The sequence below is a fragment of the Mastigoproctus giganteus genome, chromosome 6 (assembly GCF_048544385.1).
Source record: "Mastigoproctus giganteus isolate SK-2022 chromosome 6, ASM4854438v1, whole genome shotgun sequence".
NCBI lineage: Eukaryota > Metazoa > Arthropoda > Arachnida > Uropygi > Thelyphonidae > Mastigoproctus > Mastigoproctus giganteus.
This window is the reverse complement of record NC_143580.1, coordinates 168,207,112-168,225,445: the sequence shown is the minus strand read 5'-3', so window position 1 is coordinate 168,225,445 and position 18,334 is coordinate 168,207,112. Positions and strand designations below refer to the sequence as shown.

Below are 18,334 nucleotides of genomic sequence, written 5' to 3'. Positions count from 1 at the left end.
CCAAGTTTGCAGAGGATACAAAAGTTGGCAAGGGTTATTGATGGCACTAATGACAGTATGCTGTTGTACATGTTGCAGCAGTGTGCTACTGCAACAGGATCTAGAAAAGTTGAGCAGATGGGCTGAGAGGTGGCAACTGAAGTTCAACATTGACAAATGTAAAGTTCTTCATATGGGTAGCAGTAACCCCAGAGTACATATCAACTGTGTGGTATTACACTCAGGGTGTTAGAGAATGAAAAAGACCTGGGGGTAATTGTGCAGTCAGATATGAGGTTTTCTGAGCAATGAAGACAGTCTGCAAGACTAGCTCATGTGTCTTGTCAATGATATACAGGAATTATTCAAGCAGGGATAAGGAGGTGATTATCCCCTTGTATATGGCAGTGGTCAAGCCACACCTTGAGAACAGTATACAGGTCTGAAGATCTCATTTTAGGAAGGATGTGAAGCTGCTCAAACGAGTACAGAGAAGAGGAACGAGATTAGTGTGTGGAGTGGTTGCCAAGATAGGCTTAAGTCCTGCAAATTGCAGCATCTGGAGACTAGGCACCTGCGAGGTGATCTGATTGAGGTTTATAGGGCTTTGAATGGTTTGGGCAGGCCCAATGCTGATGGGATTCTTCCTCTTGCTCAGATTCTGCACCTGAATGGGCATAAATTCAAATTGAGGAAAGACAGTTGTAGAACAGATATGTGGAAATTTGCCTTTATCTAGTGGGTGATTAAATTGCTGGAACGAACTTCCATACATCATTGTGGAAGTTGATAGCTTTAATTCAAGGCTGAACTAGACAAACATTTGGAGTAAATGGATGGTTGAAACAGGAAGGGATTGTTTTTTTTTTTTTTTGGCTGATGCTAAATAAGCTTGCTTTCTTGCATCATGTGCCTCTATTAATGCTGACAACCAAGCTTACATCATTACCAGTATCACTGTCCAAAAAAGGAATTATATTCTCTGCAGTGAATGGCTTGATATACTGCATTTCAAGTTTTCAGTTAATACTTATATAGACATCCATCCTCATCTGCATTTGATTCACTGGCTCAACTTTGTTTTGTTTGTACCACTTTTTTCTGCCTGTTTGTTGAAGCTTGTCTGTAGATGGCAGATACTATAATACAGATCTTCTAATAAATCAAGCAACACAACTTTGATGTAAAATTTTCAATAAAAAATACATCTATATCTTTTAGGTCCTTCTGTATATCTTTAGTATTGATTCTTTGTATCTTTAGTTAACTGTGATATTATACATGATTTCAATTTCAGAAAAAGTGTTTAATCATTATTTATCTTATTCGATATAGTAATGCTATTGATGAATACCAGTGTAATATTTCACCTCCTGTAAATTGGATCCATGTTGGAGGATTGCTAAATCCAATTAACACGTGTCTGCAAAAGTGGCTGTGGGAGTCAACTTCTGGAGAAGTAACAACTGTAAGTCGTAATGTTTTAGATTGTATGGTATTTTTAAATTAAATTTAGACTAAAATCATTCCTCAAACAAGAGGAGCAAAGCAAAGAGCTCAAAGAAGCTGAAGTGCTTTGACTTGGGAGGAACCATAAAAATGTGCTCCTCTTGTGAATCAGACCTAATCAAACCTTACAAATCAGTCTTCTTCTTGTCGCCTTTTTTTTCTCTTCAGTGGAACATAGTGCAGCTAAAGAGGATATCTTTTTATACTTTCATTGCAGAGAATGTGCGGAAATTAAGTGCAAATTCAGCATTCTGATGAGCTTACGAGGGCTTGAGAAACAGGGTTGATGCCCTTTTCTCAACTGCCCAGCACAATGCTGAAGACTGCATTCATGCAGCGTACAACACAATGAAATCTTCCATAGCAGAAAGCATTGGTCGAAGAGGAAGTATTTATTGTTGGTAACACTATTGTCAGGGAAATGAGAATATATTTTATAAAATAGAAGATAGGTAGAATAGGACAAGGGTATATTTGCTAGGGGCAGAAACTGATGACATTATAGAGTAGCTGTCATCTTTTAAATGCACCATAAAAGGTGCTCTTAAATACTCTTATAATATTAAGAGTAGGAAATCTAAAGACTTTGCTTATCAAGTAGAGAGAAATGTTGAGAAAAACTAAAATTATAATTAAATTTGAAGGTGTAGTTAGTAGTAGTAGTAGTGGCATGTGATGCAAGAAAGCATGTGTATGAGCTTATGCAGCATCAGCCAAAAAAAAAAAAATCACACCATTCCCTCCAAATGCCTGTCCAGTTCCTCCTTAAATTTATTCAACCTATCAACTTCCACAATGACAAATGGAAGTTTGTTCCAGCAATTAACCGCCCGCTGGCTAAAGGAAAATTTCTGCACATCTATTCTACATCTGTCTTTTCTTAATTTGAATTTATGCCCCCTTAGGTTTGTAATCTAAACAAGTGGAAGGATCCCATCAGAATTCAGCTTATACACCTCAATCAGATCACCGTGCAGATGCCTAGTCTCCAGCCACTGCAATTTGCAGAACTTAAGCCTCTCTTGGTAAGAGGATCTCTTCATTCCCCCTCACCAATCTTGTTGCCCTTCTCTGTACACGCTCAAGTACATCCTTCCTAAAATGAGGCCTCCAGACCTGTACGCAGTACTCAAGGCGTGGCCTGACCATTGCCTTATACAGAGGGATAATCACCTCCTTTTCCCTGCTAGCAAAATTCCTATATATCAATGACAAAACCCCATGACCTGCCCTGGCAGCCTGTCTGCATTGCTCAGAAAACTTCATATCTGCCTGCACAATTACTCCCAGGTCGTTTTCATTTTCTACCACCTTAAGTGTAGTACCACACAGTTGGTACGTTTCTCTGGGGTTACTTCTACCCATGAGGCGCCTCCGTAGCCAGGTGGGAAGGAGCAGCAGTGCGTAGCACACGCTTCTTGATTAGACCGGGGTTCGAGCCCGTCACCACCAAATACGGAGGATGCGGAAAGGTCAGGGAATGACCACCGCATATCTCCGGAGCAATATGGCCTTAGTTGCTAATGCTCCTAAAAACCAAATAACAACAACTTCTACCCATATGCAGTACTTTGCATTTGTCAAGGTTAAACTTCAGTTGCCACTTCTTAGCCCATCTGCCCATATCATGTCTGCAATTCTGCCTAGACACAATAGTATGGAGTACTTGGTGAGAGCCTTGTAAGGTAATTCATCCCTGTTGAGACTGTGCCAGGCTCATGAGGTAGAATTTATCTCTTCACGGTAACTAAATCTCTGCTTGTTAACACATTCACTTCTTCCTGAATGCAATTATGTGGCTTTGGATTTTAATCTGCTTGGAGGTGGAACCATCCTACTTTTAGAGCTTTTTCTTCCACTTTGACAGAAGAAAAACATGATATTTTTGTCAAGCAACCTGCTAAGAATCTGATTAATTCAGTTATAGTGAGAATAATGCTGAAAACTGTTTCTGTCCTTTCCACTTCAGATTGACTCATTCCCATGGTTTTCAGTCCCAGGTCAAAACCATCATCAGAGAAGCCAGTGGGAAAAGTATTAAAAGTAGAGACTGTTTTAAGAAAGATAGAATCAACCTAAATAGAAGGGGTTCAAGAATATTTGTTGATGTTATCGAGGCAGTGTCAGGCGAGTCAGAAAACTGATATTTCTGGGGAGAGGGGATACACAGACTAATAATTTAATGGCAGCCATAGGCAGAAGTGAAAATGATTTTGCACCTCTTCTTCTATTTGAACACACAGCAGCCAGGAAAAGAAGATGTGCAGGACAAAATATTGTATGGGATGTGTTAGGGTTATTAGAAGCAGAAAGAGGTGTGTGTGTATGTGTGTGTGCATTAATGCAAAGAATATAGAAAACAAATTTAATAAATTTAGATCATCGAACATGGACATTATAGGGTTATCAGAGATATGGTACCATGAGTACATAAGGGAGATGTAATTTGGATATGGTGAATACAATATGCATGAAATAACAGATAGAACAGGCGAGAGGAGCAGAGTTATGTTAAATTCTATATAGTGAGGCCAACTGATGAATTTACCAATAGCAAATTCTAAATGGGAGGCATTCAGTGATATAATTGTAGAGACTACAATTATATACAAAGACTACAAAGCATTTTATACCAATTAAGAGATACTATTCAAGGCTTAAACCTAAGTGAATGTCAGATGACATAATGAGACTCATGGCAAAGAAGAAAACTGCATGGGATACATAAAAATTATCAGGTGAAAAGAAGACTACAGTTAGCATAAACTAGTGTGCAATCAGACCCATTAGCTTGACTTCTGTTCCAAGAAAATTAATAGAATCACTGGTTAAAGAAGTAATGCAGGACCATCTAGACAGAAATACAGTTATACTGCAATCACAGCATGGATTTAAGTGGTGATATCATTCTGACAAATCTGATTGGATACTATGACAAGTAACAAAGGAATTCAATGGAAATAATTTTGACATCATATACTTAGATTTCACAAATGCTTTTATGTTTTGGCATTATGGGCAATTTGCTGCTATGGATAAATTGGATGATTAAGTGAGGGAAGACAGAGAATGGTAAATAATGAACACTGCTCTTCGTGGAGTAATGTTATTAGTGGAGTTCCCAGGGTTCAGTGCCGGGCCCATTGTTGTTTTCAATATTTATTAATGATATTTTTGAAATTATATCAGGCTTAACGTCTAAGATTGCCGATGATACAAAATTTGGCAGGCTGGTTAATGATAGTAATCAAGATATACTAATGCAACAATATCTAAAAAAAAAAATTGAAGACATATGGGCTTAGAAATGGCAATTGAAATTTTAACATTGATAAATGCAAGTACTACATATAGATAGCAGTATCCCAGATTCACATACCAATTGTGTGATTCCACTTAGTGTTGTGGAGAATGATAAAATGTGATGGGTTTTTTTTTGGGGGGCGGGTTTGGGCTGATGCTGTAGATAAGCTTGCTATCTTCCATTGTTTGCTACTAATACTAATTTTATTCAAAAATAAAATAAAATGACATTTTGTGGAAAATCTGTATGAATGGAGAGAAATGTATGTCAGCTAAAAAAATTATTAAAGGATTCATATAATTAGCCACATTTCAGCATAAGCTACTACAACAAATTCTAGGAAAATTGGGTTAGTGGATTGAAAAATGGCAGTTGAAGTTAAACATTGACAAATGCAGGGTACTGCACATGGGTAGCAGTAACTATAGAGCGACTTATAAACTATGTGGCTCTGTACTGAAGGTAGTGGAGAATGAAAAAGACCTGAGGATAATTGTGCGGTCAGACATGAAATTCTCTGAGCAGTTTTTGCCAATGATATACAGAAACTTTCCTAGCAGGGATATGGAGGTGATTATCCCTTTGTACAAGGCCATAGTTAGGCTGCATCTTGAGTATTTTATACACATCTGGAGGCTTCACTTTAGAAAGGATGTAGATCTGCTGGAACTGTTGCAAAGAAGGGCATCCAAATTAGTGAAGGGAACAAAACGGTGCTCTTATCTAGAAAAGCTTCAGTTCTGCATAATTGCAATGTCTCAAGACCAGGCACCTGCGGGGAGATCTGATTGAGATATTTAAAGCCTTAAATGGATTGAGTAAGCTGAATGTTAATGGTAGTGGCATAAATAGGGTGGGGCAGGAGGGGCATGTGCCCTGAGTGCCAAATTTTGAGGATGCCTTTTTATGGTTAAAAAATGCAAAAATTACAAAAGAACAGTTTTTCGCTATTTTTTATTTGCCCTTGGTGCCATCAACCCTAGTTACACCACTAGTTAATGATATTCTTCCACTTGCTGACTGAGCATAAGGGGGTATAAATTCAAGTTGAGGAAGGGTGGTTGCAGGATAGATGTGTGGAAGTTTGCCTTCAGCCAGTGGGTGGTTGATTGTTGTGGAAGTGAATGGGTTAAATAAATTCAAGGTTAGAATTAGAAAAATTCTTGGAGGATGCAGATGGGTGAACTGTGTATGTATGGGTTTTTTTTTTTTTTTCCTGATGCTACATAATCTTGCTTTCTTGCATCATTTGCCATTATTATTACTACATTGTTAACCTGTGTAATTGGGCTGTGTTTTTGATAGAAACAACTGATTTTCAATCAGCACTGAATTAATACTTGTAGACTTAAACAACATTGATCAACGAGTATTTTTCATCATGGAAAAAAAAAATATATATATATATATATATGTATATTTTTTTTAATGACCTACATGAATATAATAATTATTATTTATTATTGTTGTTTACACATTCATCATTATGTAATTCTTTGAATACATCTATATCTTTGTTACATCATAATTTAATTATTTGATTATAAAATGTTTCATGTAAGATCCAGTGAATTACCAAAATACATTTGTCATCATGCCTCAGAAGTGTAAAAATCACCCAACAAAATTCTGCTGAGTGCGTGGTTCTTTTCTAACTAAATCGCAATCGTGTACAAGAATGACGGAAATTTAGAAAATTTATCGGTTATACTTTGGTTGTTCTCTAGGTCAGTGTTTCGCTAGCTTCCAATAACTGCATACCCCTTTTGAGAGTTTAGTCTTACTGGTGTACCCCTTCTCAGGCAAAGATAATTATTGTTGGGATATCAGAGACACAGTGTCACACAGATATAAAGAATGCAGAATTGGAAATTGGGGAGTACAATGTGTAAAAAAGGATAGGATAAGATAGGAAAGGAAGAGGGGTTATGCTGTTAGTTAAGAAACACAAAATCTGAGGAAGTGCAGCCAGTTTTGACATGTGTGGACAGTGAAGTGTTGAGTCAGTTTGGTGTGACATAAGCATTGGGAAAGTAAAATTGAGAGTAGGACTGTGTTATAGGCATAATTACTCTGATGAGTATAATAAACAACTGTACAGAGAAATAAAGTGGATCAGTAAATCAGATTGTCTTATAATAGGGAATTTTAATATCCCAGATATTGACTGAAACTTGTGGGTTGGTCACTCACGCACTAGCAAGGCTTTTGTGGATTTATTGGATGATTGTTTCTACAGCAGCATGTTCGGGAGGCAGCCAAAGGGAGTAATACTCTTGATCTGATTATCAGTAGTGATTCTTCATGCATTAAGAATCTGCAGATAAAGGAACCACTAGGTGGCAGTGATCACAGTGTGCTGATGTGGGATTTACTCAAAGAGGTAACTACCATCAGGAGTAAAGTGAAGAGTTTTTTCTTTCGTAAAGGTGACTATGGTTGTCTGAGACAGTTTCTAAATTCTATACAGTGGGACCAACCAATGATGTTACCAACAGCAAATTCTAAATGGGATGCATTCAAAGAATTATTCTTGGAAGCTGCTAGGCTTTACATACTAACTAAGAAATACTGTTCAGGGTTTTGGACTAAATGGATGTCAGGTGAACTAATGAGATGTGTGGCAAAGAAGAAAAATGCATGGAATATGTATAAATTAACAAGTGACACAGAAGCCTATGGTAGATATATACTGGTCTGTAATCAAGTCACAAAGGATGTTAGGCAGGCAAAGGCAGATTATGAGAAATCTTTGGCAAAGGATGCAAACAAAAACAGCAAAGAGTTCTTTACCTATGTTAATTCTAGAAAGAAGGGAATGAATCAGATTGGTTCAACTGTTGATGATCCTGCTCAGGTAGCCAACAAACTGAATGAGTATTTTGCATCAACATTTACACATGAGGAATTATTTGGGGAGGGGAACGCCAGAGGTGTATTAAACTCTGGCAGTGAGCTAAATGATTTTTTAATAACTAAGAGCAAAATGGAGGAGAAATTGTTAAAAATAAACATAAGAAAGGCACATGGGGTGGATGGGATCTATCCAGTTATATTAAAGGAGGCAGAAAAGGAAGTAAGCAAACCCTTAGCCATAATTATGAGCACATCCTTGGACTCAAGGGGCCCCCCCCTGGACTGGAGATATGCAAATATATCTCCAATTCACAAAAAGAGATCAAAGGATGACATGAGTAATTACAAATCTGTTAGTTTAACTTCTGTCCGGAAAAATTAATGGAGGCATTAAAGAAACACTGCAGGATCATCGAGACAAGACTTCGGTTATAGTTCGGACACCGCGTGAATTTGTTAAGGAAAAGTCTTGTCTGACCAATTTGATTTGATACTATGATGTGGTCACAAAGGAACTGGATGCCGGGAATAACTTTGATATCATATATTTGGATCGTAGGGAAGCTTTTGATACTGTTGCACATGAAAGACTGCTGTACAAATAGGAGCAGTGTGGCATTGGAGGCAAATTGCTGCTATGGATAAAAGGATGGCTGAGTGGGAAAAGACAGAGAGTGGTAATCAATGGACACTGCTCTTCGTGGACTAATGTCATTAGTGGAGTCCCCCAGGATTCAGTGTTGGGTCCATTATTGCATTCTGTATTTATTTATGAAGGTATATCAGGCTTAATGTCTAAGTTCACAGACGATACGAAGGTTAGCAGGTTCGTCAATTACACTAATGAAATACACTATTGCAACATGATCTAGAAAAGTTAAGTAGATGGGCTTGAGAGGTGGCAACTGAAGTTTAACATTGGCAAATGTAAAGTACTACATATGGGTAGCAGTAACCCCAGAGTTACGTATCAACTGTGTGGTGCTACACTCCGGGTGGTAGAGAATGAAAAGGACCTGGGGAGTAATTGTCCAGCCAGATTTCTGAGCAGTGCAGACAGTCTGCAAGAGTAACTAATGGTGTCTTGTCAATGCTATACATGAATTTTTCTTGCAGGGATAAGGAGATGATTATCCCTTCTATAAAGCAATGGTCAGGCCACACGCCTTGAGTACTATATACAGGTCTAGTGGCTTCATTTTAGAAGGATGTAGAGCTGAAGGAACAAGTACAAAGAAGGGCAACAACAAGAGTAGTGAATGGAACAAAGAGCTGCCCTTTTATGAAGAAAAGCTTAAGTTTCAAGTTACAGTGTCTGGAGACTAGGCACCTGCGAGGTGATCTGATTGAGGTGTATAAGGTCTTGAATGGTTTGAGCAAGGTCAGTGATGGGTGATTGATTGTTGGAACAAACATCCATCTGTCATAGAAGTTGACAACTTAAATAAATTCAAGGTAGAACTAGACAAACATTTGGGACGAATGGATGGGTGAAAGGTGAAGGGGTTTTTTTTTTTTTTTTTTTGTTTGGCTGATGCTGAATATGCTGGCTTTCTTGCATCATATGCCTCTACTAAAGCTAATGCTAATTTGAGGGGAGTTTTAATAATACTCTTTTACCTGGACTAGAGCAATTACATTATAATATATGGTATTCTTTATTAATATATATAATAAAAGTTATACATATATACTATATATAGAAAAAATAATTTAAAAACTGGAAGTATAATTTCTGATGTAGTAAAAATAACCGACATTATTTACAAGGCATCATTTTGTTGAATCTCATATCGTGAACCTTCACAATGTCATTGTACTACTTAGAATAGGTATCCCTTCCCAAATAGAGAAAACTTTGTTACTTATTTTCAGTGGATACCACCCAGACAGCCCTTTCAGGGCTGTTTGGCCCTTCTTTGGTTTACCCAGTGGTATAACGACTGACAGTCCAGTTGTGAATATTCATACATAAAACCCAGTAAAGTTCATTTGCAGAAAGGGGAGTCAACAAGCAGTAAACAAACAGCAAGTGATTACTTCCCACAGATGTCAAGTAAAATGTGGTGTGGGTCACTACATGTAAACAACTTACACATATACAGTGATCTAATATGCATTTACCAAATCACTTAAGAGTGTAGTCAAATAAAATTCAATGAAAGGGGGAAAAAGAAAAGAAAATAAAACTTGAAAAATCTTGGATTATAAAGCTCTACCATCTTTTATGATTCAATAAACTGAAATTGTGATCTAATAAGAGAAGAGTTTTGATTCAGTAAAGCAGCTAATTCGATTAAGCAGTAATTCCTATAAGTGGAACTCACTGTACTAAATTTTATTGAATTGTTTTCTTCAGCTGAAAAAAAAACTGTGATAAAATAAAATAAAAATATTCTGCCGTGTATCCTTTAAAACCCTTTTGCATACCCCTGGGGGGTATGTGTACCACACTTTTGGACACACTGCCCACAGGTGACCAGAATAAGGTGTGGGCACCACATATATTTGTACCACTTGTTCAAACTTATGGATTTGCCACTGCTACTAATGCACCAGAAAAATCGAGTCCAATCCAATCATGTAAATTACATGGCTGGTTGATAAAAAAAGAAAATGTCAATGCCATTTCCCATACCCTTAATGTGAAAGGAGCCAAAATGACAAAGATGATGATGATTGTTACTTTTGTAATGTGAATGTAATTGGATTCTCAGCAATGATAAGTACAAGATTGTTTATCAGAATATGGATTCTTCAATGAGACCTATTCCTCATGATGACAGTATGCCAATTCCAGTACCTCCATAGCATGAACTAGATTCTTTAGAAGACAAAATAGAATGTGGTGAGGGTGCAACTGGCAGGGATGTGTGAACTTCAGCCAACACTGAGTATACATTGCATGAAGAGGCATATGAGCCAGGGCTGTTTAATCAAGATAAATCAAATGACCTCATTTGAGATCTAGCTATCTCCAAAGATAAAACTGAACTTCTTGCCTCAAGGTTAAAGCTTCTTAGTTAAGAAAAACATCAAAGTTGGGGAGGGGGAAACAAGTTTCGGCAACATTGTTTACAGTAAATGGTCTGCTCTGCTATTGTTGCCATGATATCAATGGAATTTTTAGGGAATTGTCACAAGTATGATGCATCTGAATGGCACATCTTTACCAGCTCCTCACAGTGAAATTTGAAGGTTTCTCTTGCATAACAGGAACTTAAAGCCATCCATCCCATTGCCCACTAGAATTACCTATCTGCAGTGACCTAAAAGCCACTGGTATGTTAATGGGCATGCAAGGAGGATTCATAAAATATTGTTGTTTCATATGCCTATGGAACCAACAGTTCTACTGCAAACCATTATATCAGACATAACTGGCCATGAAGAACAGTTTGAACCAAGAATGAGTGGGCAGTATGTTCATTTTGTGAAACCTGTGTGGATTTATCATTCCCCCCCCCCCACACACACACATTAAATTTTACGTGATGAAGAGTTTTGTGAAAGCAATGGGTGAGGTGAATTTGAGAATATTTCATTACTTAAGTGAAAATTTCCAAAAATCAGTGCAAAGTGAAAAATGAAATCTTTCTGGGACCTCAACTCAGAATCTTTCTGAGTTCAGTGCTCTGAAAAATTGCCCCAGTGTGTTAGAACTAAAAGCATGACAGGCTTAAAGTGGCTTTTTGGAAACTTTGTGGGTAACCATAAGTCTCCCACATGCAAGATGAAACTCAGAAACTGCTCAGTGCATATAAAGAAATGGGATATCATGTGTCACTGAAACTTCATTTCTTGTATTCACATTTAGCCTTCTTTCCCAATAATCTTGCTGAGTGACAGGCAAGGGGAAGTTGATTCCATCAAGACATTAAGTCAGTGGAAAAGCCCTACCAAGGTTTCTGGAATGAATGAATGTAAGTTGGTATTTGGCTGGATATTGTATTGTAACATTCCAGACAAAGTGTACCAAAGGAAATCATCCACACAACATTTTTAAATTGTACTTATCTTTTTTTACAGTAGCTCATTGTATTATTTTAACTATGTGTTTAAAGTGTATTGAGTTTAAATAGTAAAAATTAAAAATGTAATTGTTATAACCAGTCTCGTGTTTTGTAATGGAATCATTTTAATTAACTTGTACTGATATTATCATATTACAAAAACTACACATTCTAATTAAAATCCAAAGGTATATTTGAAATTGCATTCAAAATTGATTTAGAAAAGTTTGTTTACAATTTTGATTAAAAAAAAAAGTTTCATTTTATTGATCAATGTAATTTAAAAAAATGCTTACTATTTTCAGGTGTATCTTACAAAAAAGATGTAGAACAAATCTTTTAGTATCACTTTGTCCAGCTATCTCTTTGCTTGTGGTGCCACTTGTAACAGCATCTTTCCAGCTGAACTGATTTCATTAAAATATTATTTGGCATTTCCTAACTTGTTTAAATTGTAAATTTACCTGTTTAAAATTATTGCATTATTACTAATGAAATTAATAACTTAATAGAGAAGAATCTTAAATATTGATTGACAAATTTTACAGCTTGGTCTCATTTTGCTTGGCTGTTGTATGGAATTTACTTCAACTTTCTACAAAAATCTGATTGTTCAAGTAAGCCTGTCTTTTCTTTTTATTTAATATGATATAAAAGGAATTTTTATGATTATTTTATTGATAACTTTTGTATAGCATATCAGTATAATTTTGGTTTTACTTATTTGGAATTATGAGAAAAATTTTAGACTACAGTTTAATTTCTTGGGTCAAATTAATTTAAGAGAATAAGTTAGAGTTTCTATTTTCATTATGAAAATGAAGATTGTATGCTATTTCTGCATAGCATTACTCTTAAGGATATAGTTGAATTTTATTATATTGTATATGGCATATCTAGTAGGCAAGTTTCAAAAAATGCAAATAATTTCATGTAGTCATCTGTGCTAAACTTTCAAATACAGTTGAATCTTGTTAATACAAAGTTTAAGGGACCTAAATTTTCATATTATAAAAGTATGAAAATTTTACTTTTTTTTTTTTTTTTGGTACATAATATATATATCTAAGAATAATAATATCAAAAATAAATTAATTTAAATTAATAAAATAAAATAAAATAATAAAAACAAAAGGCTTGTTTAACAAAATACAGTGATAGGAATAGCATATTTTTTAAAGATTTTATTTTATTTGTAAGATAAACTAAGAGAACAGCAATTATTGATAATGAAAATATTCTACAGTATACATTTTTATATATAATATTTTATTAAAAAGTAAGAGATTACCTCAATCTTTTTCGTGGAATGCTTCCAGTCAATTCTCTCTCATATGTGATGAATAAAATAAGATGAAAAAATTGGAAAAAAAACGAATTAATAAATTCCTGCACTCATAGAGATACGACCAAATCCGACGCACGACGGAACTGAAAGCCAAGAGCTCCAGCCCGATCCCAAAACACATCAAACCACTGCAAGACCATGAGTGCGAGAAGACATTGTGTCATAATAAATAGTTAAAACTGGTTCCGATAATAAATAATTAAAATCACTAGTTAAAAACACTATTAAAAAGATTAAAAACTATTTAAAATTAAACGGATTAAAAGTTACGATTTGGATGAATACTCAAATTAAATGAAATGCACAGCTGTTTCCCTTTCTTAAGCAGACCATGCTTTTCAGTTGATCGCCGTGTTCACAGAATGGGAATATCACGAAGTGTTTGTATGTGTATTTGACTCTGAAATATAGAGAGATTGTTTATATTGGCGCATGCGTAAAAAAGACCAAAAATCCGAAATTAGATAAGGCCGTCGCACATTGATAGAATTTTCGTGTAGTTTCATTTCAAGCGTTTCCGCAATCAATAATTTAATGTAATTGTGTTGTATATTTAAAATTACCGCTTCATTGAATAGGAATATGTGACCATCATTGATCTCATGAAAGGCCAGTTCCGACATGTTTGCGTGCGAAGTGTGGACGGAAGCAGCGTGTTGCTTGACACGTAACTCTAACATGCAACAAGTGGAACTCTCGTACGATGAATCACACTCACTACATGAAATCTTGTACACAAGATCATTTGCCTGTGCCGAGCAAGAAGGAAGAATTGTGTGATTTTTTAATATATTATGGAGTTTCTGCATGGGCCTGGCTATTATTTTGAATTCGGTATTTCTAAAGAGTTTATTAAACTGCCTGTACCATTGTTCAACATATGGCATGGAAATAAAATATGTTTTATTGGTGTTATTAATGAGTATCATATTTACTGTTTTATTTTTAGCCTGTAACCTGATTTGATTTATAACCGAGTGAGGATATCCTCTATTTAAAAACCTATTGGTTAGTGCAACAATTTCTGAGTGTAAGGCGGGTTCAGATGTGGAATATTTGTAAGTGTTGAGAAACTGGTTGAATATAATAGATCTCTTATACGTGAATGGATGATAACTTCGGTAATGCAGGTACATCCCCGAATTGGTGGGTTTTCGGTAAATGCTAACTTGGATTTTTTGCATACCATGTGAAGGTGAAATTTAAGAAGTTTAGGGCTTTTGTTTTTACCTCTTCCTCCTCCGAGATGCCGAAAACCTGTTTATATATAGTCTCTTTTAATGCGAAATAGTTTGCTTCAAGAAGAAGGTTGATTAATTTAAAAATTTATTTTTTTGGGTAATTTAGTGATTTATCGCAATAGAATCTTTGTTTAACAGTTCCCAAACTACATTGAGAGTGTAGTCCACATTTACATTGGTGTAAAAAGAGGTAACATCTAATGAAAACAATTTATCATGAATGCCAAGTGTAATATCTTTAATACTATTAAATAAAGTGTCATAACTTTTTATGCCAAACCTAATCACCTGGCTAAATGGTTTAATGATGTTGTATAAGTGAGCAGCTAAGTGTGAAAACACTGAATTTTTGTATGATACAATTGGGCGTACGGGAAAACCGTGTTTACGAAGTTTAACTTGTCCGAAAAGTACGGGAATATTGTACCTCGCCTTCAGCTCTTTTAATTGGACCATGGAAATATAATCACTTTTGCAATATGCCGTTAGGGTTTTGTTGTATTAGTTTACTAAATTTGTGAATACAGACCAGTCTATTACACTGTAAGTAGAACTGTCCAATATGATAGTCCAATTTTTTAAAATATTCCGTTTCATCCATAATAATTACCGTGTCCCCTTTATCTGCTTTTTGGATAACAATATCTTTGTTCCCTCTAAGACTACGCAATGCTGTAATTTCATTCATATTAAGTCTGGGTACCCAAAGAGTTTTAGAGTTATTGATCAATCATAATATAAAAGAAGACATACAAACCATTAACTCTTTAATAAATTAATCTAGTTTAAAGAAAGATTTACATATTGTTTGCACAGTTTTTGTCCTATATGCATTTTTAACTAAACCACAAACGTTATCAAATGCAATAGTTTTTTCTTTATCAACATAACTGCAGACCAACACCTTTTCTATTATGCTCAATGCACTTTGTGCATCTTTTTTAGATGGCAGTGCGTGTGTGTTGCTGGTAGCAACTTCATCATCCACTTTCACAACCTCTTCAAATTCATCAAAAAAAATCCATATGCTCCTTTAAATTCTCCGTTCCTCAATATTGTTATCACATTCATCTGCTGAACTATGTTTTTCAATGATATTCTCTTCAAAGCCAATCCTTCTGAAACAGTAGATTATTACACTTAATGCAATACTGTCCCAAGCAAGATTATGGATAGCATCCAAGACATTCCAATTTGGCTGCAAATTGTTCCCTCCTTCTAAGTTGCTTATCAAGTACCTTACAAGAATGGACCATACAGAACACAACCAGTCTGTAGCCTTTTCTTTGTTGACTAATCCAGATTTGCCACAAACATTTCACAAAACCAAGTTATTCCTGTCTGTAAATCTTTGGAGCCAGCCACTGCTGCAGTTGAAATCACTAAAGGGGTTCAGGAAAAGGCAAAGTGATTTGCCTTTTCCTGAACCTGATATTGGCAAATTAGATGCATGCATTTGTTGGTACCACTCAAAAAGTTTTTTTCGAGCTCCTCATGTTTTGCACCATGAATTTGTTTCTTGTTTTTTATCGCTGCTCCAGCGTCACACACTTCTTCTTCTTCTTCTTTTTTTTTTTTTTTTTTGGTTTTTCCGTATTGTAGATAAAGTAGGTAAAGGGATGTTGTATTCCTTTTCAATGTCCGTTTTGCTTCGTCCCATCCTGTCAGCCTCTTGTATAATTTTCAGTTTAATTTCCAGGCTTAATTCCATCCATTTACATTTTGTCACCATAACACTGCTAGATGAGAATTAATATAACTAAACTTCAAATTAATTTAAAGAAAGACACAAGTTCCAAAAAAGACATCAGCTCAGACAAAATGGCACAAAAAATAGATTATACTGTAGCAAAAGACTGTTTGAACTGCCGTAACAATTGCAACTGACCTTAATCCCTTGGAGAGCAAGAGAATATATATAAACAACATAGACAAACTGGTTTTAAGCTGGTTTTGTTTACACAAAAGTAAATTCTGACAAGTCAGTGCCATCCTTTCGGAAACAGAGAACCGGGTGGCCAGAGGCAATAATATTACAACTGTGCCAAGATTAGTATTATAAACATACAAAATAACAATATTTATTTCTCACTGGGTGAAAACGAACTTTGTAATACATATTAACCGAATTTTGTAATAAACAAATATATTTACATAGAAAATCCTGTCCTTTCGAAGGGGAATGGTATGTGCTTCATATAAACAAGTACTTTGTATTAACCGAGTTTGTATTAATGAGATTTTGCTGTATATCTCCTACTTTGTGTTAGATTAATCAAGATAAGTAATCCATTAATTTTTGACATGCATGTAAAGAAACACACAAAATCTAAGGAAGTGCATCCAATTGATGTTGGTGAACAATGCAATTTTGAGTCTATTTGGTGTGACATAAGTACTGGGAAAGGTAAAATAAGAATAGGCGTGTGTTATATGCCTAAAGGATCTAGTGAGTATAATGAGCATTTGGGCAGAGAAATAGTGTGGGCCAGTAAATCAGAATGTCTTATAATGGGGGATTTTAATTTCCCAGATATTGACTGGAACCTATGAGTTGATCACTCGCACACTAGCAAGACTTTTTTGGATTTATTGGATGACTGTTTTCTACAGCGGCATGTTCAAGAGGCAGCCAGAGGGAATAATACTCTTGATCTGATTATCAGGAGCGATTATTCATGCATTAAGAATTTGCAGATAAAAGAACCATTGGGTGACAGCGATCATACTGATATGGGAATTACTTAAAGATGTAACTACCATCAAGGCTAAAAGGAAGAGCTTTTGCTTTCATAAAGATGACTACAGTGGTCTCAGACAGTTTTTAAATTCTGTACAGTGGGACCAACTGATGATGTTACCAACATTTAATTCTAAATGGTAAGTCTTCAGGGACTTAATCTTGGAGGCTACTAGGCTTATCATTCCAACTAAGAAATACTGTTCAAGGTTCAGGCCTAAATGGATGTCGGCAGAGAAGAAAAATGTATGGGATGCATATAAATTATCAAGTGACACAGAAGCCTATGGCAGATATAAGCTTGTCTGTAATCAAGTCACAAAGGTGGTTAGGCAGGCGAAGACAGATTATGAGAAATCTTTGACAAAGGATTCAAAACAGCATCCAAAGAAAAACAGCAAAGAGTTCTTTATGTATGTAAACTCTAGAAGAATGGGATGAATCAGATTGGACCACTTAATATAGATGGGTTCACTATTGATGATCATGCTCGGTAGCTGATAAACTGAATGAGTATTTTCCATCTGCATTCACACAAGAGGATTTATTCAATGAGCAGAATGCCAGAAGTTTATTAAACTCTAGCAGGGAGCTAAGTGATTTTGTAATAACTGAGAGCAATGTGCAGGAGCAGTTGTTGCAGTTAAACATAAGGCAGGCACCTGGGGTGGATGGGATCTTTCCAGTTATATTAAAAGAGGCAGAAAAGGAAGGAAGCAAAACCATAGTCATAATTCTGAGATCTTCCTTGAACTCAGGGGAGGTCCCCATGGTTTGGAGGTATGCAAATGTATCACCAATTCACAAAGGGGGTTCAAAAGGTGACACAGGCAACTATAGATCTCTTAGTTTAACTTGTATTCCACAGAAAATAATGGAGTCACTGGTTAAAGAAGCATTGCAGGATCATCTGGACACGACAACAGTAATAGTTAAGACACATCATGGATTTGATAAAGGGAGGTCTTATGTGACCAGTTTGATTGGATACTAAAATGTGGTTACAAAGGAACTGAATGTCAAAAATAATTTTGATATCATATACTTGGATTTCAGGAAAGCTTTTGATACTGTTGCACGTGGAAGGGTACTGTACAAATTGGAGAGGTATGGCATTAGGGGTAATTTGCTACAATGGATAAAGGGATAGTTGAGTGGGAGATGACAGAGAGTGGTAATCAATGGACACTGCTCTTCGTGGACAAATGTTATTAGTGGAGTTCCCCAGGGTTTCGTTCTGGGCCCATTGTTGTTGTAGTTTTCATCAGTGATATTGATTAAGGTATATCAGGATTAATTTCCAAGTTTGCACCAGATACAAAGGTTGGAAGGGTTGTTAACGAC

At 35.8% G+C, this 18,334-nt stretch overlaps 1 protein-coding gene across 1 annotated transcript in view; it reads left to right on the top strand.

Moving 5' to 3' along the window:
* LOC150084737 (RNA polymerase II-associated protein 1) overlaps positions 1–18,334 on the top strand; it is a 630,471-nt gene that overhangs the window by 404,935 nt on the left and 207,202 nt on the right. The window contains exons 21-22 of the mRNA XM_090376342.1: positions 1,315–1,447; positions 12,210–12,278. Of these exons, the coding sequence (XP_090232468.1) occupies positions 1,315–1,447; positions 12,210–12,278 (202 nt within the window). The remainder of the gene's footprint in view (positions 1–1,314; positions 1,448–12,209; positions 12,279–18,334) is intronic.